This window comes from Ammospiza caudacuta, chromosome 34 (assembly GCF_027887145.1).
Source record: "Ammospiza caudacuta isolate bAmmCau1 chromosome 34, bAmmCau1.pri, whole genome shotgun sequence".
NCBI lineage: Eukaryota > Metazoa > Chordata > Aves > Passeriformes > Passerellidae > Ammospiza > Ammospiza caudacuta.
Genome location: NC_080626.1, coordinates 3,894,747 through 3,922,655, shown reverse-complemented (window position 1 = coordinate 3,922,655; position 27,909 = coordinate 3,894,747). Strand labels below are relative to the sequence as shown.

General features: G+C 62.3%; 1 protein-coding gene across 1 annotated transcript; it reads left to right on the top strand.

The window, feature by feature from the left end:
* Positions 1-1,907: 1,907 nt before the first annotated feature.
* On the top strand, positions 1,908-23,302 carry LOC131570366 (glutamate receptor ionotropic, NMDA 2D-like). The gene is given in 18 exon segments (XM_058822717.1): positions 1,908-2,017; positions 7,725-7,807; positions 8,060-8,487; positions 9,388-9,980; positions 10,770-10,884; positions 11,798-12,009; positions 13,014-13,170; positions 13,711-13,864; positions 14,611-14,736; positions 15,184-15,413; positions 16,749-16,909; positions 18,825-19,012; positions 20,026-20,255; positions 21,841-22,010; positions 22,012-22,144; positions 22,210-22,300; positions 22,335-22,470; positions 23,026-23,302. Coding segments are annotated over 18 exon segments (3,594 nt in total).
* The last annotated feature ends 4,607 nt before the right edge of the window (positions 23,303-27,909 follow it).

The window sequence follows — 27,909 nt, the reverse complement described above, 5'->3', positions numbered from 1 at the left end:
CCTCAGCACGCCTGATGACGTCATCAGCAAGATGGGCGTGGCCTGTGATATCCGTGACATCATTTGCAGGCTCAGGGTCGCCAATGGCAGAACTGACGTGGCCAGTGATGTCATCAGCAGAGTGGGCGTGGTCAATAAGGTCACCAGCAAGGTGGGCATGGCCAATGGCATCATGCCAGATTACATCATTCCGTGACAGGATGGGCGTGGCCAATGACATCACCACCATCATGTCAACATGACCGGTGACATCATCAGTGTGGCTAATGACGTCATCATCGGGGGGGGTCAGGGATTGCCCCGCAGGGCATTGTGGGTAATGTGGGGGCGGAGCCACTGCCCCTGAGGGGATTGGGCTGTTGGGGGGGTCTGTGGGGGGTCTGTAGGGGGGTCTGTAGGGGGTCTATAGGGGGGTCTATAGGGGGGTCTATAGGGGGGTCTATAGGGGGTCTGTAGGGGGTCTATAGGGGGGTTATAGGGATCTATAGGGGGGTCTATAGGGGGGTCTGTAGGGGGTCTGTAGGGGGGTTATAGGGATCTATAGGGGGGTCTATGGGGGGGGTCTAAAGGGGGATCTGTGGGGTCTCTGTAGGATTATATGGGGTCTATATGGGATCTATAGGGGATCTATAGGGGCATCCATGGGGGGCCTATAGGAATCTCTATGGGGGGGTCTGTAGGGGGGTCTCACTGGGGGCTCTATAGGGTCGTATGGGGTCTATAGGGCTGTCTGTAGGGGTCTCTATAGGGGTCACCATAGGAGGTATATAGGGGGTCTATAGGATCATATGGGGTCTATAGGGGTGGGGTCTATAGGGGCCTCTATAGGAGGGTCTATAGGGGTCTCTATGAGGGGTCTATAGGGTGTCTATAGGATTATATGAGGTCTATAGGAGTCTCTATAGGGGTGTCTATAGGATCATATGGGGTTTATATGGCGTGTCTATAGAGGGGTTTATAGAGGGGCCTGTAGGGGTCTCTATAGGATCCTATGGAGTCTATAGGGCTCTCTATAGGGGTTGCTATAGGGGGTCTATAGGGTTTCTATAGGATCATATGGGGGCTATAGGGGTGGGGTCTATAGGGGGCTCTATAGGGCCGTCTATAGGGGCGTCTATAGGGGTCTCTATAGGATCATATGGAGTCTAAGGGGTGTCTATAGGGTGTCATGGGGATTGTTATGGGTCCTCAAAGGGGCTGTGAGGGTCTCTATAGGGCGCTATAGGTCACTGTGAGGTGTTAGGGGTCCCTATAGCTCAGCAGAGCACTGCAGGGTGCCACAGAGGGTGCTGTGAGTTGCTGGGGCCTGCTATAGGGCGCTATAGGTCTCTATGGGTCTCTATAGGGTCCCTATAGGGCGCCCATGGCCACGCCCCCTCTCCGTAGGCCACGCCCTTCACTGCAAAGCCGCGCGAGGCAGGGGGCGGAGCCTCGCTGCGGGCGCGGCCAATCAGAAGCCGGCTCGCGCCGTGAGGCGACCGCCCCCTAGCGGCCGTGCGGAAAGGAAAAGGGCGGGAAAAGCGCTGAGGGGAGCGGGGGGTGGAGGAGGGAGAGACCCCTCAAAACCCCCCAAACCTCCCTCAGAACCCGCCAAACCTCCCTCAGGACCCCCCACATCTCCTTGAGGACCCCTATGGACCTCAGTATGAGGCACTCCAGTGGTGGGTGAGCCCCTGGTTCTGCGGTTTGGTCGTGAGGGGCTTCCCTCATTCCCGTCCCCTCACGCTGAAGGCGCCATCATGGCGGCGGGCCCCCATTTCCCTCACGCACCTCCCCTTATCCCACCGTGGCAGGACTGCTGTCCCCACCGTGTCCCTTTTCCCTCCCTGCTGCTGTCGCAGTCACCCAAGCGTGGCCCAGGACTGGAAGCAGCTGCTGGACAGGTGATTAACGCGATTCATTAGCGCATGGCCGCGGGGGCAGCCACGCGTGGCCTGGCCCTGTCCCCAAGCTGCCACCTGGTCCTGTCCTCCTCCTGCCTGTCCCCAAGCCACCACTTGGCCCTGTCCCAGCGCCTGTACCTGGGCCACCAACTGTCCCTGGCTTACCTGTGCCTGTCCCCAGCTGCCACCTGGCCTGAGGCAGCCGCCTGTCCCTGTTCCCCCAGCTGTCCATGTCCCCATCCCCTCAAGTGTCTCCGTGGCCACCATAAAGCTGCCCCTCAGTCTCTCCTCCTGCCCCACAACCCCCAAAATCTGCCCCACACCCCCAATAACTGCCCCATAACACCCCCAGAGTCTCCAGAGGGGGCTGCGGGTGTCCCCAAAGAGTAACTGGGATAACTGGGATGGGGCTCTGGGGGGAAATTTGGGGGTGCTGAGAGATTTTGAGGTAAACGTGAGGGGACTTTGGGATAACTGGGGGGGGATTGGGCTCTCTGGGGGCCTTTCAGAGGCATTGAGCGGGTTGGGGGGTGCATGGAGGTGAAGGGGGGGCTGCTGGTCTCTGTCGCGATATGGTGACAGGCTCTGAACCCAAATAAATCACCCCCGGGAAATGCGGGGGGGGGGATCGGCCCGTCCTGCCGCCCCCCCCGAGCGGTACCGGGAGGGGGCGTGGTCGGTACCGCGAGGGGCGTGGTCAATGTCAGGAGGGGGCGTGGTCGATACCGAGAGGGGCGGGGCCGGTACCGCAGGGGGTGTGGCCAGTACCGGGAGGGGCGGGGTCGGTACCGGGAGGGGCGGAGCCGGTACCGCAGGGGGTGTGGCCAGTACCGGGAGGGGCGGAGCCGGTACCGCAGGGGGCGGGGCCGGGCCGGTGTGTCCCAGTGACCGGCGGCCGCAGCGGCGGGGATGCGGCGGGGAGTGTGAGAGGTGAGCGCCGGCCGGAGACCCCTCCCCATAGACCCCTCCCCATGGACCACCCCTCCCCGGGACCCCCCCACACCCGACAGACCCCCCTGGGGACCCCTCCTGAGACCCCCCCCGCGACCACCCGCTCTCCCCGGAGACCCCCATAGCCCCCCCGGGAGCTCCTCACAATCCCCCCAGGACCCCCCCTCACTGCTCTGACACCGTGAGAATCCCCCCGGGACCCCCCCCGGGACCCTCGCCCCCCATCCAGCACCCCCCACCAACCTGACAGAGCCTCAACAACACCCCCTGGACCCCCCCCAGCTCTCTGACACCCCCCCGGGACCCCCCAACACCTCACAGACCCCCCCCCCCCCGATACCCTGAGACCCTCTCAGGACCCTCCAGCACCCCCCTCCGGACCCCCTGGGACCCCCAACACCCACTGGGGACATCCCCTGGCACCCCAATATCCTTTAGGACCCCGACACCCCCTGAGACGCCCCCCCAGAATCTTCCAACACCCAAAACCCTCCCTGATATCCCCCCCCCATAGACCCCAATGATCGAGAGCTCCCTGGCACCCCCAAACGCCAGAGAATCCCCCAACAATCCACAGAGCCCCTCAACAAACACCCCAAAAACAACACCCCAGCAACACCCTGACACCCCCAAATGCCGGAAAATCCCCCAAAATCTACACAGCCCCAGCAACACCCAAACAACAACACCCCGACACCTCCCTGACACCCCCAAACAACCCCAATCCCCTTGGAGCCCCTCAACACCCTCAAACCCCCCGACACCCCCAACCATTCCTGACATCCCTAAAACCCCAAAAACCACCCCAAAAACCACTCCAGCATCTCCCTGACACCCCCAAACCCCAATCCTCTTGGAGCCCCTCAACACTCCAACACCCCCAAACACCCCCAAACCCTTCCCGACACCCCTAAAACCCCAAAACCACCCCAAAAACCACCCCAAAAACCCACCCCAAAAACTCACCCCAAAATCACCCCCAAATCCCCCCTCTTCCCTTTCCCCGCGGGCTGGGACACCCCGATACCCCCGGGGGGGGACGGACACGGGGACAGCAGGACGCGGGGACGGACAGACGGACGGACGGACAGACGGACGGACAGACAGGCGGCCCCGCCGCACCGCCCGCCTGCCCTATTAGTATTCTGCGAGCGGCAGCGGGTGCTGCAGGGCGGGGGGGGGGAGAGAGCGGCGGGGCCGGACTGGGAGGGACTGGGACAAACTGGGAGGGACTGGGGGGCACTGAGAGGGGACTGGGGGGCACTGGGAAGCACTGGGAGGGGCTGGGGGGCACTGAGGGGGGACTGGGAGGGACTGGGATAAACTGGGAGGCACTGGGGGGCACTGGGAGGGATTGAGGGGCACTGGGGGGGACTGGGATGGACTGGGGGGCACTGGGAGGGATTGAGGGGCACTGGGATGGACTGGGAGGCACTGGGAGAGACTGGGGGGCACTGGGAGGGACTGGGGGGCACTGCAGGGAGTGGGGGGCACTGGAGGGAGTGTGGGGGGGGGAGGTGGTGACCAGTTGGGGGGGGTTGGGGTCAAACTGGGGGGGACTGGGAGGGTTTGGGGGGGGGATTGGAGGTGCCGGGGTCTCGTCGCAGGGGAGTGGGGTGGGACTGGGGGGGGATGGAGAGGGAACTGGGAACCAGTTTGGGGGACTGGGAGGAACTGGGATGGGATTGGGGGGGGCTGGGAGGGGATGGAGAAGGAGCTGGGACCCAGTTTGGGGGGCTGAGAGGGACTGGGGGAACTGGGAGGGGATGGAGAGGGGGCCAGGATCCAGTTTGGGGGACTGGGAGGGACTGGAGGAACTGGGATGGGGTTGCGGGGACTGGGAGGGGATGGAGAGGGAGCCAGGATCCAGTTTGGGGGACTGGGAACCAGTTTGGGGGACTGGGAGGGACTGGGGGGACTGGGAGGGGATGGAGAGGGGGCCAGGATCCAGTTTGGGGGACTGGGAGGACACTGGGGGGACTGGGAACCAGTTTGGGGGACTGGGGAGACTGGGAGGGGATGGAGAGAGGGACAGGACCCGGTTTGGGGGACTGGGGGGGACTGGGAGGGACTGGGAGGGTTGGGATGGGGGGAATGGGGCGACTGGGGAGGGCTGAGTGAGGAATGGAAGGAACTGGGGGCCAACTGGGAGGGACTGGGAGGGACTGGAATGGGATTTGGGGGGACTGGGAGAGATTTGGGGTGGAATGGGGGATACTGGGAGGGACTGGGAGGGATTTGGGGTGGAATGGGGGATACTGGGAGGGACTGGGAGGGATTTGGGGTGGAATGGGGGATACTGGGAGGGACTGGGAGGGATTTGGGGTGGAATGGGGGATACTGGGAGGGACTGGGAGGAGCTGGGACCCAGCTCGGGGCTGTGCAATGGGAGGAACTGGGAGATGCTGGAGTTTAACTGGGAGGGCACTGGGGACCAGTTTGGGGGACTGGGAGGAACTGGGATCCAACTGGGGGGTGCCAGAGTGACACTGGGATTACTGGGATCCAACTGGGTGAACTGGAAATGGACTGGGGAGCCCAGCATGAACCACCTGGGTAAACTGGGATGGGAGTGGAGACCTGGGGGGGATCCGACATTTTGGGGACTTTTGGGGCTTTTGGGGCGAAGGACCTCCCCCCCTCACTGTCCCCTCCTCCCCCAGGTGCTGCCACCAACCCAACCCCCCCTGTGTGTGTGTGTGTCCCCAACCCCCCCTCAGTGTCCCCAAACCCCCCCAGTGTCCCCAACCCCCCTCATTGTCCCCAACCCCCTCAGTGTCCCCTCCGTGTTGTCACCCCCGGCCGAGATGAGGCAGAGCCCCCCCGGGAGGAGCTTGGGCCAGGTAGGACCCGGAGGGGACACGGAGGGGACACAGAGGGGACACCGGGGGTGGGGACACCGAGGGGACACGGGGTGTGGGGACACGGAGGGGACACAGGGGTGGCACCGGGGGTGGGGACACCGAGGGAACAGGAAGGGGACAGCCGGTGTCACCTGGGGGGGACACGGAGGGGACACGGGTGGCACCGGGGCTGGGGATACAGGGTGGGGACACGGAGGGGGGTGAGGACATTGCATTGTCACCCCGTTGTCACGGGGACGGTGACACAGCTTTGTCTGCTGCCGGCGTGGGGACAATGACACGGGGGCTGTGGGGACAATGACACAGGGGTGTGGGGACAATGACACGGGGAATGTGGGGACAATGACACAGGGGGTTGTGTCCCCCTCCGGCACGGGGACAGTTTGTCCTCGCTGGTTTGGGGACAGTGACAGGGGTTTGTCACCGTTGTTATGGGGACAGTGGCAGGGGTTTGTCACCCGTTGTTTTGAGGATGGTGACAGCGGTTTGTCCTGCTGGTTTGGGGACGGTGACAGGGGTTTGTCACCTGCTGTTACAGGGATGGTGACAGAGTTTTGTCCCCTGCTGGCACTGGTTTGTTCCTGCTGAGTTGGGGATGGTGACAGGGGTTTGTCACTGTCGTTACAGGGACAGTGACAGGGGTTTGTCACCTGCTGTTTTGGGGACATTGGCACGGGTTTGTTCCTGCTGTTTTGGGGACAGTGACAGGGGTTTGTCACCGTTGTTTTGGGGACAGTGACAGGGGTTTGTCCCCTGCTGGCACAGGTTTGTCCCCCCTGTTGTGGGGACAGTGACAGGGTTTTGTCACATGCTGGCACAGGTTTGTCCCCTGCTGTTATTGGGACAATGACAGGGGTTTGTCACCGTTGTTTTGGGGACAGTGACACGGGTTTGTCCCCTGCTGGCACTGGTTTGTCCCTGCTGTTATGGGGACAGTGACAGGGGTTTGTCCCCGCTGGCACCGGTTTGTCCCCTGTTATACGATTGTGACAGGGTTTTGTCACCCGCTGGCACTGGTTTGTCACCGCTGTTATGGGGACAGTGACAGGGGTTTGTCACCTGTTGGCACAGGTTTGTCCCCATTGTTTTGGGGACAATGACACAGGTTTGTCACCCGCTGGCAGTGGTTTGTTCCTGCTGGTTTGGGGACAGTGACAGGGGTTTGTCCCCCCTGTTCTGGGGACAGTGACGGGGTTTGTCCCTGCTGGTTTGGGGACAGTGACAGGAGTTTGTCACCCATTGTTTTGGGGATGGTGACAGGGGTTTGTCCCTGCTGGCACAGGTTTGTCCCCTGCTATATGAATGGTGACAGGGTTTTGTCACCCGCTGGCACTGGTTTGTCCCCGTTGTTTTGGGGATGGTGACAGCGGTTTGTCTCTGTTGTTTTGGGGACAGTGACACAGATTTGTCCCCACTCTTTTGGGGACAGTGACAGGGGTTTGTCACCTGCTGGCACCAGTTTGTCCCCATTGATTTGGGGATGGTGACAGGGTTTTGTCACCCGCCGGCACAGGTTTGTCCCCGTTGTTCTCATGACAGTGACAGGGGTTTGTCCCCTGCTGTTTTGGGGACGGTGACAGGGGTTTGTCCCTGTTGTTTTGGGGACAGTGACAGGGGTTTGTCCCCTGCTGCTTTGGGGACGGTGACAGGGGTTTGTCACTTGCTGGCAGAGGTTTGTCACCCCACCGCTGTGGGGACAGTGACACAAGTTTCTCCCCACTGCTTTGGGGACAGTGACAGGGGTTTGTGCTGGGCTGTTACTGGCATTACTGGTGGGTTACTGGTGGGCACTGGTGGGCACTGGTGGGCACTGGTGGATACTGGTGGGTACTGCTGGTCACAGGTGGTTAATGGTGGTCAATGGTAGTTACTGGTGGGCACTGGTGGTCACTGCTGGTTACTGCTGGTTACTGGTGGTCACTGGTGGGCACTGTTGGTCACTGGTGGTCACTACTGGTCACTGCTGGTCACTGCTGGTCACTGCTGCTTACTGGTGGTCACTGGTGTCCCCACGGTGTCCCCACAGGGTGCGGTGGCACCATGAGACCCCGGTGGTGCCCGCTGTCCCCGCCAGCAGGATACTGCTCGCCCTGGCCCTGCTGGGCACTGGTGGGCACTGGTGGGCACTGGTGGTTACTGGTGGTCACCGGTGGACGCTGGTGGTCACTGGTGGTCACTGCTGCTTACTGGTGGTTACTGGTGGTCACTGGCGGGTACTGCTGGTCACTGCTGGTCACTGCTGGTCCCTGGTGGGCCATGGTGGTCACTGCTGGTCACTGCTGGTCACTGCTGGTCCCTGGTGGGCCATGGTGGTCACTGCTGGTCACTGCTGGTCACTGCTGGTCACTGGTGTCCCCACAGGGCGCGGTGGCACCATGAGCCCCCCGGTGGTGCCCGCCGTCCCCGCCGGCAGGATGCTGCTCGCCCTGGCCCTGGCCTGCGCCAGCCCCTTCCTGGAGCCGCCAGCGGCGCCGCGCCGGACGCTCAACGTGGCCGTAATCCTCAGCGGCGCCTCCTACGGCCCCGCCGGGCCCCGCCTGGCACCCGGAACCTTCCGGAACTTCTCCCTGGACGTGAACCCCGTGGGGGTGGTGCTGAATGACACCAACCCGCGCAGCCTGATCGTGCGGCTGTGCGACGTGCTGAGCTCGCTGCGCATCCACGGCGTCGTCTTCGAGGACGACACGCGCTCCGAGGCCGTGGCGCAGATCCTGGACTTCATCTCGGCCCAGACCTCCGTGCCCATCATCGGCGTCAACGGCGGCTCCGCCATCGTGCTCACGCCCAAGGTGACGCCCCCAAGGGGACCCCGAGCGGGTTTGGGGACACCCGAGGTGACCCCGAGCACCCAAAGTGACCCCGTGTGGGTTTAGGGACACCCGAGGTGACCCCAAGGGGGTTTAGGGACACCCAAAGTGACCCCGTGTGGGTTTAGGGACACCTGAGGTGACCCCGAGTGGGTTTAGGGACACCCGAGGTGACCCCGAGCACCCAAAGTGACCCCGAGCGAGTTTAGGGACACCCGAGGTGACCCCAAGTGGGTTTAGGGACACCTGAATGTCCCCAGATGGAGCTGCAACCAATCAGGTGTCCTCAACCCAACTGTCTCCAACCCCAGCCCTGTCTAGGGGCACCCAAATGTCCCCAGCTGTGTCTAGGGCCATCTGAATGTCCCCAACCCAACTGTCCCCAAGCCCCAACCGTGTCCAGTGTCACCCAAACATCCCTGTAGATCCACCCAGCTGTCCCCAACCACGTTCCAGCCCCACCCCACCATCCTCAACCCAACTGTCCCCAACCCTGGTGTGACCTAACTGTCCCCAACATGACTTTCCCCAACCCAACTGTCCCTAACCATGGTGTGACCCAACCGTCCCCAACGTGACTGTCACCAACCCAACTGTCCCCAAGCCCCAACCATGTCCAGTGTCACCCAAACATCCCTGTAGATCCACCTAGCTGTCCCCAACCATGTTCCAACCCCACCTGACCATCCTCAACCCTCAACTGTCCCTAACCCTGGTGTGACCCAACTGTCCCCAATGTGACTGTCCCCAACCCAACTGTCCCTAACCCTGGTGTGACCCAACTGTCCCCAATGTGACTGTCCCCAACCCAATTGTCCCCAACCCTGGTGTGGTGACCCAACTGTCCCCACTGTGAATGTCCCCCACCCCTGCCACCCACAGGAGAAGGGCTCCACCTTCCTGCAGCTGGGCTCCTCCACGGAGCAGCAGCTCCAGGTGATCTTCGAGGTGCTGGAGGAGTACGACTGGACGGCCTTCGCCGTGGTCACCACGCTGCTGCCGGGCTACGAGGACTTCGTGGACTACGTGGAGGTGCTGACGGACAGCAGCTTCATCGGCTGGGAGCACCGCGGCGTGGTCACCCTGAACCTCACCGACGACCCCGAGGGCGCGCGGACGCGCCGGCAGCTGCGCGAGGTGTCGGCGCAGATCCGGCTGCTCTACTGCTCGCGCGACGAGGCCGAGGCCGTGTTCCGCGCCGCGCGCGACGCCGGCCTCACCGGGCCCGGCTACATCTGGTTCGTGGTGGGCACCAACCTGGGCGGCAGCGAGCAGCTGCCCGAGCACGTGCCCGCCGGGCTGTTCGCCGTGCTGTCGGCCGGCTGGCGCGACGACCTGCAGCACCGCGTGCGCAACGGCGTGGCCATCGTGGCCAAGGGCGCCGAGGCGCTGCTGCGCGACTACGGCTTCATCCCCGAGTTCAACAACGACTGCCGCGCGCCCAACGTCACCCAGATCAACGACAACCTGCACAGGTGGGCAGGGTGGCACTGCTGGGGGGTGGCAGGTGGGCTTTGGGGGTGTTGGGGACACTCAGGTGGCTCTAGACATGGTTGGGGTTAGCTTGGGGACAGTTCAACGACGACTGCCGCGCGCCCAACGTCACCCAGATCAACGACAACCTGCACAGGTGGGCAGAGTGGCACTGCTGGGGGGTGGCAGGTGGGTTGGGGACCTTCAGGTGGCTTTAGACATCGTTGGGGTTAGATTGGGGACAGTTGGGTTGGGGACAGTTGGTTTGAGGACATTTAGGTAGTTCTAGACGTGGTTGGGGACAGTTGGGTTGGAGACATTCAGATGGTTCTAGACATGGTTGGCATTAGGTTGGGGACAGTTGGGTTGGGGACAGTTGGTTTGAGGACATTTAGGTAGTTCTAGACGTGGTTGGGGACATTCAGATGGTTCTAGACATGGTTGGCATTAGGTTGGGGACAGTTGGGTTGGGGACAGTTGGGTTGGGGACAGTTGGGTTGGGGACATTCAGGTGGCTCTAGACATGTTGGAATTAGGTTGGGGACAGTTGAGTCACCCTAGACATGGTTGTGACTGGGGTTTGGTTGGGTTGGGGACAGTTGGGTGGCTCTAGATCCATTTGGGGACATTCAGGTGACCCTGGACACTCTTGGGGTCATGTTGGGGACATTCAGGTGACCCCAGACACACTCAGGGTCATGTTGGGGACATCCAGGTGACCCTAGCCACCTTTGGGGTCACGTTGGGGACATCCAGGTGACCCTAGCCACCTTTGGGGTCACGTTGGGCAGGTACTTCATGAACATCACGTGGGGACAGAAGGACTTCTCCTTCAACGAGGACGGCTACCTGGTGAACCCCTCGCTGGTGGTCATCTCCCTCAACAAGGAGCGCACCTGGGAGGTGGTGAGTGTCACCTTGGGGACAGGGGTGTCACCCACGGGGACAATGGTGTCACCATGGGGACAGGGATGTCACCAGGGCGCCCGTCTGCTCAGTGTTGGAGTTCTGGCCACGGTGACAATGCCACCACAGCATCCCCAGGGCTTGGTGGTGAGTGTCACTTTGGGGACAGGGGTGTCACCCACAGGGACAGGGGTGTCACCATGGAGACAGGAATGTCACCACGGGGACAGGGATGTCCCCAGGGCACCCATCTGCTCAGTGTTGGAGTTCTGGGCTCGGTGACAATGCCACCACAGTGTCCCCAGGGCTTGCTGCCATCTGCTCTTCACCGTCCCGCCCCTCATGCCACTGTCACACTGTGTTGTCACAACAACGTGGTGGCACCTGGGGGTGGCGGTGACACCTGGGCAGTGACACGCTGGGGACGCGGCTCAGCCTCCTGACCCGTCATGGTGACACCTTGGCTGGGTTCCCACCAATGACCCTGTCATTGTCCCCAGCAGGAATGTCCCTTCATGGTGACACCTTGGCTGGGTTCCCACCAATGATCCTGTCATTGTCCCCAGCAGGAATGTCCCATCGTGGTGACACCTTGGCCTGGTCCCCACCATTTCCCTGCCACGTTGATGGCATCATTGTCCCCAAGGTGACACCCTGGCACGGTGACATTTCCTCTGCCTGTTGCCCACTGAGGAGATCCTGTCATTGTCCGTAGCAGTGACACCTTGCCATGGTGACATCCCATCACGGTGACACCTTGGCCTGTCTCTCTGGGTGCCCCCATGTGTCCCCACATGTCCCCACGTGTCCCCCCAGGTGGGCAGCTGGGAGCAGCAGGTGCTGCGGCTCAAGTACCCGCTGTGGTGGCACTGTCCATGGTGACACAACGACGTGTCCCCACGTGTCCCCCCAGGTGGGCAGCTGGGAGCAGCAGGTGCTGCGGCTCAAGTACCCGGTGTGGTCGCGCTACGGGCGCTTCCTGCAGCCCGTGGAGGACGGGCGGCACCTGACGGTGGCCACGCTGGAGGAGCGTCCCTTTGTCATCGTGGAGAACATCGACCCCGCCACCGGCACCTGCATCCGCGACTCCGTGCCCTGCCGGCGCCAGCTCAACCGCACCGCCAGGTGGGGACACCGGGGACACCTGGGGGCACCTGGGGGTACCTGGGACACCTGGGGGACACCTGGCGACACCTGGGGGTGGCACTGCCCCAGTGGGGACACCTGGGGACACCTGGGGGACGGCTGGGGGCACCTGGGACACCTGGGGGACACCCGGGGACACCTGGGACTGGTGGGGGTGGCACTGCCACGTGGGAACACCGCGGGACAGCTGGGGGACAGCTGGGGGGCACCTTGGACAGGTGGGGACACCTGGGGGACAGTTGGGACAGCTGGGGGGTACCTGGGACAGGTGGGGATGGCACCGCCAGGTGGAGACACTTGGGGACACCTGGGGGTGGCACTGCCAGGTGGGGACACTGCAGGGACACCTGGGGGACAGGTGGGGGTGGCACCAGAAGGTGGGGGACACCTGGGGGACACCTGGGACAGCTGGGGGTGGCACTGCCAGGTGGGGACACCTGGGGCAGCTGGGGGACACCTGAGGGACACCTGGGACAGTTGGGGGTGGCACTACCCAGGTGGGGGACCCCTGGGACACCTGGGGGACACCGGGGGGCACCTAGGACAGGGGAGGGACACCTGGGACAGGTAGGAGACATGTGAGACAGGTGGGGGACACGTGGGCCAGGTGGGGGTGGCACTGCCAGGTGGGGATACCTGGGGGACAGCTGGGGGTGTCCCCAAGACCCTGAGGGTGTCCCCACCACTTTGGGGGTGTCCCCAACACCCTGCGCTTGTTCCTACTGCCCTGGAGGTGTCCCCAAAACCCTGAGGGTGTCCCCAGCAGTCTGGGGGTGTCCCCATCACCTTGGGGGTGTCCCCAAGACCCTGAGGGTGTCCCCAAAACCCTGGGGGTGTCCTCTAGATCCTGGGGGTGTCCCCATCACCTTGGGGGTGTCCCCACCACCCTGGTGGTGTCCCCAGGACCCTGAGGGTGTCCCCAAAACCCTGGGGGTGTCCCCAAGACCCCGGGGGTGTCCCCACCATTTTTGGGGTCCCCGCAGCCCCCCGCCCTTCGAGAAGAAGTGCTGCAAGGGTTTCTGCATCGACATCCTGAAGCGCCTGGCGCGCGCCCTGGGCTTCACCTACGACCTCTACCTGGTCACCAACGGCAAGCACGGCAAGAAGATCGACGGCGTCTGGAACGGCATGGTGGGCGAGGTGGGACCTCAAAAACACCTGGGTGTGCCCCAAAAATACCCCCCAGTACCCCAAAAATACCCGTTTGTACCCCAAAAATACCCCAAACCCACCATGGACACCCTGTGGCAAAGCGGGTGGGGAGAGACCCCCAGGGAGGGTCAAGGAGGGAGGTGGGACCCCAAAACACCTCCCTGTACCCCAAAACCACCTCCGCGTACCCCAAAATTACTCCAAACCCACCATGGACACCTCGCGGTTGCTGGGGCTGGGGAGAGACCCCCAGAGAGGGCAACCAAGAGGGGAATAGGGGGGAGGTGGGACCCAAAAAATACATCCCCACACCCCAAAAACATCTCAATGTACCCCAAAAATCCCCTCTGAACCCCAAAAATACTCCAAACCCACCATGGACACCTCGTGGTTATTGGAGATGGGAGAGACCCCCAGGGAGGGCAACCAAGGGGGGCATGGAGGGACCCAAAAAATGTCCCCTGACCACGCCCCCTCTGGTCACACCCCCTCTGGTCACGCCCCCTGGCCCCGCCCCGCCCCGCCCAGGTGTTTTACCGGCGCGCCGACATGGCCATCGGCTCCTTGACCATCAACGAGGAGCGCTCCGAGATCATCGACTTCTCCGTGCCCTTCGTGGAGACCGGCATCAGCGTGATGGTGTCCAGGAGCAACGGCACCGTGTCCCCCTCCGCCTTCCTGGGTACCCCAAAAACCCCAAAGGAACCCCCAAATCCTGACTGGGGACCCCAAAAACCCCAATTGGAGTCATCAAAACCCAACTGGGATCCCCCAATCCCAACCGGCATCAGCGTGATGGTGTCCAGGAGCAACGGCACCATGTCCCCCTCCGCCTTCCTGGGTACCCCAAAATCCCCAAAGGAACCCCAAAAACCCCAAATCCTGACTGGGGTCCCCAAAAACCCCAAAGGGACCCCAAAAACCCCAACTGGCATCAGCGTGATGGTGTCCAGGAGCAACGGCACCGTGTCCCCCTCCGCCTTCCTGGGTACCCCAAAATCCCCAAATCCTGACTGGGACCTCATAACCCCAAAGGGACCCCAAAAACCCCAATTGGGATCATCAAAACCCAACTGGGATCCCCAAATCTGAACTGGGATCCATCAGAACCCAACTGGGACCCCAGAAACGCAACTGGGATCTCTCAAATCCCAGCTGGGAACCCCAAAATCCCAACTGGGATCCCCCAATGTCCCCAATGCCCCCCGTGTCCCCAGTGTCCCCAAATGTCCCCATGTCCCCGCAGAGCCCTACAACCCGGCCATGTGGGTGATGATGTTCGTCATGTATCTCACTGTGTGTCCCCAATGTCCCCTCATGTCCCCAGTGTCCCCAATCCCCCCAGTGTCCCCAATGTCCCCAATGTCCCCTCATGTCCCCAGTGTCCCCAATCCCCCCAGTGTCCCCAATGTCCCCGTGTCCCCGCAGAGCCCTACAGCCCGGCCGTGTGGGTGATGATGTTCGTCATGTGTCTCACCGTGGTGGCCGTCACCGTCTTCATCTTCGAGTACTTCAGCCCCGTGGGCTACAACCGGAGCCTGGCCAGCGGCCAGCGTGAGTGTCCCCATGTCCCCGTGTCCCTGTGTCACCCTCGGTGTCCCCACGTGACCCTCAGTGTCCCCAGGTGTCCCCCAGGGCTGGGGAGCTCCAGGTTCACCAGTGACAAACCCATCGGCTGCACTGGGCGTTGGTGGCATCTCCTGGTCCCCTCGTGTCCCCTCGTGTCTTTCTGTGTCCCCTTGTGGCCCTCCTGGTGTCCCCTGTCCCTGAGTGACCCCCAGTGTCCCCAAGTGACCCCTCAGTGTCCCCGGGTGACACTGTGTGACACTGTCCCCTGTCCCCATGTCCCCAGGCGCCGGTGGCTCCACCTTCACCATCAGTGTGTCCATCTGGCTGCTCTTGGTGTCACCTGTCCCTGGGTGTCTTTGTGTGTCCCCATGGTGTCCCTTGCCCCTGGGCGTCCCTGTGTGACCCCAGGTGACCCTGTCCCCATGTCCCCAGGCGCCGGTGGCTCCACCTTCACCATCGGCAAGTCCATCTGGCTGCTGTGGGCGCTGGTGTTCAACAACTCGGTGCCGGTGGAGAACCCCAAGGGCACCACCAGCAAGATCATGGTGCTGGTCTGGGCCTTCTTCGCCGTCATCTTCCTCGCCAGCTACACGGCCAACCTGGCGGCCTTCATGATCCAGGAGGAGTACGTGGACACCGTGTCCGGCCTCAGCGACCGCAAGGTGACACCCGGGGACAACGGGGACAGCAGGGGGACACCAGGAGGGTCAATTTTGGGTGTCACTTTTGGGTATTTGGTGGCCCAGGTGTATTTTAGCACATTCCCGTTAAGTTTTGGGGTCCCTGATGTGATTTTTGGGGTCCCTGATGCGATTTTTGGGGTTCCTGGTGCGATTTTTGGTGGTTTTGGGGCAGTTCCAGCGGCCCCAGGAGCAGCACCCCCCTCTGAAGTTCTTGGTGGTGTTTCTGGGTGGTTTTGGGGTTTCTGCTGTGATTTTTGGGGTTCCTGATGTGATTTTGGTGCTTCCAATGTAATTTTTGGTGTTTCCAATGTAATTTTTGGGGTTTCCATTGTAATTTTTGGGGTTCCTGATGCAATTTTTGGGGTTTCCAATGCAATTTTTGAGGTTCCTGGTGCGATTTTTGGTGGTTTTGGGGCAGTTCCGGCGGCCCCAGGAGCAGCACCCCCCTCTGAAGTTCATGGTGGTGTTTTTGGGTCCCTATTGGTTTTTTACCCATTGCCATGGATTTTTGAGGTTTCTGCTGTGATTTTGGAGTTTTCAATGCAATTTTGGGGTTTCCAATGTGATTTTTGGGGTTCCTGATGCAATTTTTGGTGTTTTGGGCGCAGTTCCAGTGCCCCCAGGAGCAGCACTCCCCTCTGAAGTTCATGGTGGTGGTTTTGGGTCTTTGATGGATATTCTTGGGTCCCTTTTGTCCCAGGTGTATTTTAGCACATTCCCATGGAGTTTTGGGGTTCCAATGCAATTTTGGGGGTTCCTGATGCATTTTTTTGGGGTTCCTGATGCAATTTTTGGGTTTTTTGGGGCAGTTCCAGCGGCCCCAGGAGCAGTACTCCCCTCTGAAGTTCTTGGTGGTGTTTTGGGGTGGTTTTGGGGTTTCTGCTGTGATTTTTGGGGTTCCTGATGAGATTTTGGAGTTTCCAATGCGATTTTTGGTGGTTTTGGGGCAGTTCCAGCGGCCCCAGGAGCAGTAGCCCCCTCTCAAGTCCATGGTGGTGTTTTTGGGTGTTTGGTGTCACTGTTGGGTCTTTGGTGGATGTTTTTGGGTCCCTCTTGGCCGAGGTGGTTTTTTTGCCCGTTCCCATGGATTTTTGGGGGTTTCCAATGTGCTTTTTGGGGTTCCTGAGATGATTTTTGGTGTTTTTGGGGCAGTTCCAGCGGCCCCAGGAGCAGTACCCCCCTCTGAAGTTCATGGTGGTGTTTCTGGGTGGTTTTGGGGTTTCTGCTGTGATTTTTGGGGTTCCTGATGTGATTTTGGGGTTTCCAATGCGATTTTTGGGGTTCCTGATGCGATTTTGGTGGTTTTGGGGGCAGTTCCAACGGCCCCAGGAGCAGTACCCCCCTCTCAAGTTCGGCACGGTGCCCAACGGCTCCACGGAGAAGAACATCCGCAGCAATTACCCGGCCATGCACAGCTACATGGTGCGCTACAACCAGCGCGGCGTGGAGGACGCGCTGCAGCACCTCAAAACGGGGTAAAAAACCGGGAAATCGGGAAAAACGGGGGGAAACGGGGGAAAATGGGGGGGAAAATGGGGTATGGAGGGGAAATCATGGGGGAAAATTGGAGGAAAATGGAGGAGAAATGGGGGAAAATTGGGAAAATGGGGGGAAATGGGGGATAATGTAGAATAAAATGGGGAAAATGGGGGGAAATGGGAAAAAGGGGGGAAATGGAGGAAATGGGGGGGAAATGGGGAAAATTGGGGAGAAATGGGGGGGGGAATGGGGGAAATTTGGTGCAGGGGGAAAATAATGGGGGAAAATGGGGGAAAATGGGGTATGGGGGAAAATGGGGGAAATGGGGGGGAATGGGGGAAAATGGGGAAAATGGTGGAGAATGGGGGGCAAATGGGGAAAAATGGGGAATAAAACGGGGGGAAATGGGGAAAATGGGGGAAAATGGGGGAAAATTAGGTATGGGGGGAATAATGGGGGAAATGGGGGGAAAATGGGGGGAACATTGGGAATAAAATGGGGGGAAATGGGGAAATAATGGGCGGAAAATGGGGAATAAAATGGGCGGGAAATGGGGGAAATAACGGGGAAAATGGATAATAAAATGGGAGGAAATAACAGGGGAAAATGTGGGCAATAACAGGGGGAAAATGGGGAATAAAATGGGGGGAAAATGGGGGAAAATGGGGAATAAAATGGGGGGAAAATGGGGGAAAATTATGTATGGGGGGAATAATGGGGGAAATGGGGGGAAAATGGGGAAATTGTGTAAGGGAGAGGAATGGGTAAAATGGGGGGAAATGGGGGGAAAATGGGGAATAAAATGGGGGGAAATAACAGGGGAAAATGTGGGCAATAACAGGGGGAAAATGGGGAATAAAATGGGAGTAAAAAACGAGGAAATTGGGAAAAACGGGGGGATGGGGAAAGGATGGGGGGAAATGGGGAGAAATGGGGGGAAATGGGGAGGAAAATGGGGCAGAATGGCGAAATGGTGTACAAGGGGAATTAAAAGGGGGAAATGGGGGGAAAATGGAGGAAAATGGGGTTTGGGGGGAAATGGGGAAAAATGAGAGAAAACTGGGGGGAAATGGGGTACAGGAGGGAGCAATTGGGAATAGGAAATAAAAAAGCGAGAATTGGGGTGGGGTCTGGGAGGGGGAGTTTGTTACGGATGGGCGTGATTTGGATGGGCGTGGCATATGATTGACAGATCTAAATAGAGGAGGGGCCTGTGAGGAAGGGGAGGGGCTAAAGGAGGGTGGGGCGGGGCTTTATGGCAGGGGGCGGAGCCTGATCATAAGTGGGCCAGGCTTTTGTATAATTTATGCAATGGGTGTGGTTTTGTGGGCGTGGCTTGAGTACAGGTGTGATGTCAGTCTGTGGGAGGGGCTTAGCTTACAGTTGTGGGGTGGGCGTGGTTTACACGAAACGGGCGTGGCCTTTAGGTGATGGGCGGGGTTTGTGAGGATTGATGTCACCATAGGCGACACTGTGGGCGGAGCTTAGCGCACAGATGAGGCTGTGGGCGGGGTTTAGGTGCTGTGGGCGGAGCCTGGTCTCTGTGGGCGTGGCCTACACTATGTGGGCGGGGCTTTATGGATATGGGTGGAGCCACATGGGCATGACCTATACAATGTGGGCGGAGCTTAGAGGTTTTGTCAACACCATAGGTGAAACTGTGGGCGGGGCTTAGTGCACAAATGAGGCTGTGGGCGGGGTTTATATGCAGTGGGCGGAGCCTGGTGTGCATGGGCGTGGCCTGTAGTCTGTGGGAGGGGCATGGGGCAGAGTTAAGTGCACAAGTGAGGCTGTGGGCGGGGCTTAGGGCGGAGTTAAGTGCACAAGTGATACGGTGGGCGGGGCTTAGGTGCTCCGGGCGGGGTCTCCGAGCAGTGGGCGTGGCTTAGGCGGGGTGGGCGTGTCCCGCAGCAAGCTGGACGCCTTCATCTACGACGCGGCCGTGCTGAACTACATGGCCCGCAAGGAGGAGGGCTGCAAGCTCGTCACCATCGGCTCGGGCAAGGTGTTCGCCTCCACGGGCTACGGCATCGCCCTGCAGCGGGGATCGCGCTGGAAACGGCCCGTGGACCTGGCCCTGCTCCAGCTCCTGGGCGACGGTGGGTCTGGGGGCCTTTGGGGGGATTTGGGGAGATTTGGGGGGTTTAAGGGTTTTTTGGGGGGTTTTGGGGTCCCTACGGCATCGCCCTGCAGCGGGGATCCCGCTGGAAGTGCCCCATGGACCGGGCCCTGCTCCAGCTCCTCGGGGTCAGTGGGTCTGGGGGGCTCTGGGGTGTTTAGGGGGTCTTTAGGGGGGTCCTGATAGAGTTTGGATGTCCTAGAGGGGTTTGGGGGGGTCTTTGGGAGGTTCAGGGTGTCCTGGGATCCCGCTGGAAGTGCCCCATGGACCGGGCCCTGCTCCAGCTCCTCGGGGTCAGTGGGTCTGGGGGGATTTGGGGGGGTCTCAGAGAGTTTTGGGGGTCCTTGGGAGGTCCTGGAGGGGTTTTGGAGCTTCTAACACCTTAAAATGACCCCTCAACCTACCAAGATGACCGTCAAACCATCCAAGATACCCTCAAACCTCCCTGAGATGCCTCCAACTCTCCAAGGAATTTCTCTAGGAGCTCTGGGAACCCCTCTGAGACCCAAAGGGTTCCTCCAAAACCCTCCTGAAATGCCCCCAAACCCCCTGAGATGACCCCCAGCCCCCAAAGCCACCTACTAATCCCACCAAGATGACCTTCAAAGCCCCTCAGATGACCCCAAAACCCCCTGAGGTTATCCCAAACCCCTCTGAGATGCCCCCAAACCCCAAAGGAGAACCTCCAGGGCCTCCAACAACCCCTCCAAGACCCAAAGAGTTCCGCCAAACCCCTCTGAGATGCTTCCAAACCCCCCTGAGATGCCCTCAAATCCCCCTGAGATGCCTCCAAAGCCCCCTGAGATGCCCCCAAACCCCAAAAGAGAATCTTCAGGACCTCCAAGAACCCCTCCAAGACCCAAAGAGTTCCTCCAAACCCCCTCGAGATACCCCCAAACCCCTCTGAGATGCCTCCAAACCCCCTGAAACTCCCCCAAACCCCCCAAAATGACCTCCAAACCCCCCCTGACCCCCGTGCCCGCCCCACCGCAGACGAGATCGAGATGCTGGAGCGGCTCTGGCTGTCGGGGATCTGCCACCAGGAGAAGCTGGAGGTGATGAGCAGCAAGCTGGACATCGACAACATGGCCGGCGTGTTCTACATGCTGCTGGTGGCCATGGGGCTGAGCCTGCTCGTGTTCGCCTGGGAGCACCTGGTGCACTGGAAGCTGAGGCACCTGGGCACGCCCGGGCGGCTGCGCTGCCTGCTGGCCATCAGCAGGGTACGGGGACAGCGGGGACACTGGGGACGTTGGGGATGTTGGGGATGTTGGGGGCACGGGGGGGATCAGGGACACTGGGGACATTGGGGACATTGGGGACATTGGGGACACTGGGGACATTGGGGATGTTGGGGACATTGGGGACACTGGGGATGTTGGGGACATTGGGGACACTGGGGACATTGGGGACATTGGGGGCATTGAGGGGTTTGGGGGATTGGGACATTGGAGGGATTGGGGACATTGGGGGGACATTGGAGACATTGGAGATATGGGGGACATCGGGACATTGGGGGGATTGGGGAGATGTGGGGGACACTGGGGGGATTTGGGACATTGAGGGATCAGGGACAGGAGGGACATTGGGGATATGAGGGGCAATGGGGACACTGGGGGACATTGGTGACATCAGGGACATCGGGAACATTGGGGATATTTGGGACATTGTGGGGATTGGGGGGTCACTGGGGGGATGTTGGGACATTGGGGGGATTGGGGACATTGGCGACATTGGGGACATTGGGGTCACTGGAAGCTCAGGCACCTGGGCACACCTGGGCGGCTGCGCTGCCCGCTGGCCATCAGCAGGGTACGGGGACATCGGGGACACTGGGGACATCGGGGACACTGGAGACACTGGGGATGCTGGGGACATTGGGAACATTGGGGGGACATGGGGACACAGGGGGGATTGAGGACTTGGGGACATCAGGAACGTTGGGGACACTGGGGACATTGGAGACATTGGGAGGACTGGAGGAGCATTGGGGACATTGAGGGGATCGGGGATATGAGGGGATGTGGGGACATTGGGGGTGTTTGGGACATTGGGGACATCGGGGGGATTGTGGGCATTGGGGACACTGGGGGGAATTGGGGATGTTGGGGACACTGAGGGGATGAGGACTTGGGGACATCGAGGACATCGGGGACATTGGGGACACTGGGGGCCATTGGGGATGTGGGGACACGGGGGGGACGTGGGGGGCAGTGTGGGGACATCGAGGACATTGGGGGGGCATTGGAGCACTGGGGACGTTGGGGCATTGAGGGGATGGGGGGATGTGGGGACATTGGGGGGCATGGGGACATCAGGAGGATTGGGGGGACACTGGGGACACTGGGGACAAAGGGGGTGCGGGGACATCAGGGACGTGGGGACATTGGAAGGACATGGGGACATTGGAAGGACATGGGGACATTGGGGGACATGGAGGGGCACAGAGGGGGGACATAGGGACAGGGGGGGACATGGCTGGTGTGGGGGGACATTGGGGGCTTGGGGACATTGGGGGGACGTTGGCACATTGGGGGATGGGGACATTGGAGGGATTGGGGACATTGGGGGGACACTGGGGGCCATGTGGGGACACGGAGTGGACACGGTGACATCGAGGGACACGGCTGGTATGGGGGGACACTGGGGAGACACGGAGGGATGTGGGGACATCAGAGGGATGGGGGGGACACGGGGACATCGGGGATGCATCGGGGACACTGGGGGGACACGGGCACAGGATGCGGCCACCCGCCGCCCCCCCAATGTCCCCATTGTCCCCTCTGTTTGTCCCCCCCCCCCCCCCAGGGCATGTACAGCTGCTGCAGCGCCGAGGATCCCCCCACACCCCCTCCCCACGCCCTCCGCGCCCCTCCCCCCACGCCCCCCTCCCTGCCCACGCCCACCCCCCCCCGCGACCGCCGCCCCCCCCCCCGAGCGCCGGCGCCCCCTGCCCGCCCCCTCCTCGCGCCGGGGGGGCGCCCCCGACTCCTTCCACCGCTTCTACGGCCCCATCGAGCCGCAGGGGCTGGGCCGGGGGGGGTCCCGCTCCCCTCCCCCCCCGCCCCGCTACCCCCCCGCCACCCCCCCCCGACCCCTTCACCCCCCCCTGGCCCCGCCGCGCCCCCCCCCGCGGCCACTACGGGCCCCTGGGGGCTCCGGGCATTGCGGGGGGGGGGGCCCCGCGACGACCCCGACCCCCCGTTCGCGTACGCGCGCCTGAGCTACGAGGACGAGCGCAGCCCCCCCGCGCCCCCCGCCCCGCGCCGCGGCCCCCCCCCGCCACGGCGGGGGAGGGGGAGGGGACCCCGAGGCTCAGCCCCTGCTGAGGCCCCGCCCCCACCCTCACCTGTGCAGGGGGGCGGGGCATCCGGCGCACCTGGCCCCGCCCCCTCCCCCCGCGCTGTACCCCGACGTCTCCGACTCGGACTCGGAGGGGTGCGAGGCCGCCCCTCCCCCACCCTCGTCCGCAGCCCCTCCCCCCGCGCCCCCCCAGAGCCCCCCGCCCCTCCCCCACCACCCCCCCCCGTGCTGGTGCTCCCACCCCCCCCCGCCGCCCCTCCCCCCCTATTTCTGCACCGTGCGGGGGGGCGGGGCCCGAGAGCGGCCCCTCCCCCACCACCCCCTCCCCCCCCCGGGGCGCTGCTGGTCGGCCGAGAAGTTGGGGGGGGGGGGGTCCCTGGGGGGGGGGTTACGGGCACGGGGGGGGGTGGGGCAGCCTGGAGTTTTTGGGGTCCCCTCCCCCCCATCCCGCCCATCCCCCCCCGCTTTACGCGCCCCTCCCCCCGCGCTGCCGCAGCTGCTCGGCCGAGCGGCTCCGGGACTGGGGGGGGGAGGGGCAGCCGTGGGGACCCCCCCCCCCACCACTCCGGGGGGTGTTGGGGCGGGGGGGGGCCCTGGGGGGGGGGGTTTTGGGGGGCGCCCCTCCCCCCCCCCGCCCCACCGCCGGCACGGCCCCCCCTGCGCGCGCCGCCCCCCCCCGGCCTCGCGCAGCCTCGAGGACCTGAGCGCGTGGGGGGGGGGGCGGGGCCTGGGCGGGGCCGTGGGGGGGAGGGGGAGGGGCGGGGGGGGGGATCTGGGGACCCTCCCCCCATCACCACCCCCACCCCCATCGCCCCCCCCCCCCACGGCCCCCCCCGCGCGGCCCCGTCCCCTCCCCCACCCCCCCCCCACCACCACGGCTGCGGGGGGGGGGCGCGCGGGGGGGGCGGAGCCGCTGGGGGCCCGGAGAGGCTCCGCCCACTTCTCCAGCCTCGAGTCCGAGGTATGACCGGGACAGGGGGGGGACAGAGGGGACACCCCGGGGACACCCTCAGATACCCTGGGGACACCGAGGGGACAGAGGGGACAGCCCGGGGACAGAGGGGACACCCCGTGGGGACAGTCCCACATACCCTGGGGACACCCCTGGGACACCCCGGGACAGAGGGACACCGAGGGGACACCCTGGGGACATCCCCGCGACAGAGGGGACAGCCCTGGGGACACTCCCAGACATCCACTGGGGACAGAGGGGACAGCCCTGGGAGAGAGGGGACGGTGGGGACACCCCCAGGGACACCCCCATGGCCCCTGGGGACACCCTGGGGACACCCCCACGGCCCCTGGGGACGCTCTGGTGGCCCCGCGGTGACATTGAGGGCACGGAGGGGCCCCCCCGGCTCCTGAGGTGACGCCAGCGAGGACACGGACACGGCGGGTGGCACCTGATGTGACAGCGGGGACAAGGACACGGACACGGAGGGTCCTGTCTGTGGTGACACCGAGGACGAGGAAGATGTCACCTGGGTGACACCAGCAAGGACAGCGGGGACAAGGACGCGTCCCCATGGAGTGGCAGCCACAAGGACCCCGTGGTGACACCGACAGGGACAGGGACACGTCCCGGTGACAGCGAGGACAAGCACTGGTGGCACTCGTGGTGACAGTGGGGACACGGATGAGTCCCCGTGAGGTGACACCAGGAGGACAAGGACAAGGTGGCACCGAGTGACAACGAGGACAATGGTGACAAGGTGCTTGTGGCCCAGGAGGTGACACCGAGGACAAGGACAGCTCGGTGGCACTGAGGTGACACTGTGATAAGGATGGGGACAGTGTCACCAAGGAGGACAAGGACAGGTCGGTGGCACTGAGGTGACAATGATGGGGACACCATGGAGGACAAGGACAGGTCCCCGCTGAGGCCACGTTTTGTCCCCTCGTTTGTCCCCAAAGTGCCACCACGAACATGAGCCGTGTCCCCAAGGGTGACACCAGGGCCACCAACAGAGCCCCAGGGGACAGCTCGGGGTGTCCCTGTCCCCATGGGTGACACCAACACTGTGGGTGACACCGTGACCATACTGGTGACACTGTGACCCTGAGGGTGACACCAACCAATGCCTGTCCCCACGGGTGACACCACAACACTGTGGGTGACACTGTGACCGTATTGGTGACACCGTATCTCTGCAGGTGGCACTGTGACCCCACTGGGGCCCGTGAGTGACACTGTGACCCCGTGGGTGACACTGTGACCCCGTGGGTGACACTGTGATCCCATAGGTGGCACCACATCCCCAAAGGTGACACTGTGACCCCATAGGTGACACCAACCAATGCCTGTCCCCATGGGTGACATCACAACACTGTGGGTGACACCGTGACCGTATTGGTGACAGTGATCCCATGGGTGACACCACGTCCCCGTGGGTGACACTGTGACCACATCAGTGGCACTGTGACCCCATTGGGGCCCCTTGGGTGACACTGTGACCCCATCGGTGACACCACGTCCCCGTGGGTGACACCAACAAATGCCTGTCCCCAAAGGTGACACCACGTCCCTGTGGGTGACGCCGTGACTCCGCAGGTGACCCTGTGAGTGACACCACAACACTGTGGGTGACACTGTGACCCCATCAGTGACACTGTCACCCCATGGGCGACACTGTGACCCTGTGGGTGACACCAACCAATCCCTGTCCCCACGGCTACCCCCACGTCCCCGCGGGTGACACTGTGACCACACGGGTGACACCGCGTCCCTGTGGGTGACGCTGTGACCACATCAGTGGCACTGTGACCCCATTGGGGCCCCTTGGGTGACACTGTGACCCCATCGGTGACACCACGTCCCCGCGGGTGACACTGTGACCCCGCGGGTGACCCTGTGGGTGACACTGTGACCCCCCCAAGGACCCCAGGGTCCCTCCCCAGCCCGGGGGTGGCACCGCGCGGGTGTTGGGGACACTCCTGTCCCCTCCCCGCGCTGTGGGGGATGGGCTGGCACCATCCGCTGTCCCCGTGTCCCCAAGGCCACCCCTGCCCCGCCCACTGCTGCTGATGATGTTTTTAATTAATGAATAATTAATGATTAATTAATTAATGGGGGGGAGGGAGGGGGGAGACGAAACTGTGAGTGACGGTGACACCGTGACATCGGTGACACCGTGATATTGGTGACATTGGTGACACCGTGACATCGGTGACATTGGTGACACTGTGACATCGCCACACCGCGACTGTGACACCGGGGCCACCCGTGGCCCCTCCCCTGCTCTGTCCCTGTCACCCCCATGTGTCCCTGTCCCCCCATATCCCTGTGTCACCCCAATGTCCCCCAGTCCCCCATGTCCCTGTCACCCCCACAATGTCCCTGTCCCCATGTCCCTGTGTCCCCACCATGTCCCCCTGCCCCCGTCACCCTCCTATGATGTCCCTGTGTCCCCACAATGTCCCCGTGCCCCTCCATGATGTCCCTGTCACCTCCCCCCATGGCCCGGTCACCCCAATGTCCCTGTGCCCCTCCATGTCCCCGTGTCCCTGTCATCCCCCATGATGTCCCTTTGTCCCCACAATGTCCCTGTCCCCCTCATGATGTCCCTGTCACCCCCCCGTGTCCCCGTGTCCCCCTGTCCCAGCCCCGCCCATCCAATAAAGAGCTTTTCTATTCCTGCTGCAGCCGGACAGACGGACACGGCGGGGACACGGGAGGGGACACGGGAGGGGACACTGGGAACAGGGGACACTGGCACACGGGAGGGGACACAGGAGGGGACAGAGAGGACACCAGAGGGGACACCAGAAGGAACAGAGGGGACAAGGGAGACGATAGGGGAGGGGACAGTGGGGACGGAAGGGACACTGGGGACACTGGAGGGGACAGAGGGACATCAGAGGGGACAAGGGAGGGACACTGAGGAGACTGGGGAGGGACAGGGGAGGGGACCCCAAAGGGGATGGAGGGGACACGGGAGGGGACATGGGGGACAAGGGAGGGGACACGGGAGGGGACACGGGAGGGGACAGAGGGGACACCGAGGGGACACGGCGGTGCCACCCACCGGGGAGGGGACATTGAGGAGGGGACACCGCGGTGCCACCCACTGCAGACCCCTCCCCCTCCAAATCCCCTCCCCCATTTTAAGGCCATTTCCACTTTTTTTTTTTTATTATTTATTATTTCTTTTTTGTTGGTTTTTTTTTTGTCACTTTTTATTTCGCGGCCGTTCAATTCCCCGCGTGAAAAAATAGCTCTGAGCCCCTCCCCCCCCTCCCCACCCCCACCCGGGCCCCCGCCCCTCCCCCACACCCCCCCCCGGGGGCCCCCCCGTTTGGCACAGCCCCTCCCCCCCTTCCTGAGTCAGAGACCCCCCCCAAAACGGGGGGCGCGCCCCCCCCCAAAAAAACAAACCCCGGAGATGGGGGGGGAGGGGGGATTGCACCGATCCCAGGGGAGGGAGGGGGGTCATGAATATTCATGAGGTGTTAATAAATAGTAATTAAAGGGGGAGGGGGAGCTCGTTACAGCGCAGCCCGGGGGGGGAGGGGCTGGAGACCCCTCCCCCCCAAAAAAGCTCGAGGCGAGGGGGGGGCCCCCCCACCCCAAAAAAACATGCAGCGAATTGGGGGGGGGGAGGGGGCGGCTAGGGAGCAATTAGTCCTCATTAGCATCTCATTTGCATAGGAGTCATTGCATAAGGCTCCCGCCGCGCTGGGGAGGGGGGGAAGGGGATGGAGTGGGGGTTGGGCGAGGGGGGGACCCTGATAAATGGGGACCCCCCCCCCATGGGGGAGGGGAGGGCAGGTTTGGGTTGATTCAGGGGGTTTGGGGTTTTTTTTGCATATTACAATAAATACCGGCGGGTCGGACATGCAGACATGCTGGTCGGGGGGGAGGGGCGCCCAGGGGGGCCCCACCCCCCAAACTGCCGCCCCCAGGGACCCCCCGGGGGGGAGAACAGGTTTGGGGGGGTCCCGGCCCCCCCCAAAAGGGGGCGAGGCCTGATTTGGGGGCTCTGGCCTGCTCCCGTTACCATGGAAACGCAGCCTGGCCTTGCAGTGAGGGCTCTGGCCTAGTCCCGTTACCATGGAAACACAGTCTGAGCCCAAAGTGAGGGCTCGGCCTAGTCCCATTACCATGGAAACGCAGCCTGGCCTTGCAAGAAAGCTGAGGCCTGCTCCTGTTTCCATGGGAACGCAGCCTCAGCTGAAAGTGAGGACTCAGGCCTGGTCCCGTTATCATGGAAACACAGCCTGGCCTTGCAGTAAGAGCTCAGGCCTGCTCCTGTTACCATGGAAATGCAGCCTGGCCTCGCAGTGGGGGCTCAGGCCTGCTCCTGTTACCATGGAAATGCAGCCTGGACTCGCAGTGAGGGCTCAGGCCTAGTCCTGTTACCATGGAAACACAGCCTATCCTTGCAGTAGGGCTTGACCTACTCCTGTTACCATGGAAACAGCCTGATCTCACTGTAAAGGTTCAGGCCTTGTCCTGTTATCAGGGAAATGTAGCCTGGCCTTGCAGCACTACCTAGCCTAGCTCTGTTACCATGGAAACACAGCCTGGGAACTGTAGTGAGGACTATGGCTTGCTCTTGTTACCATGGAAACACA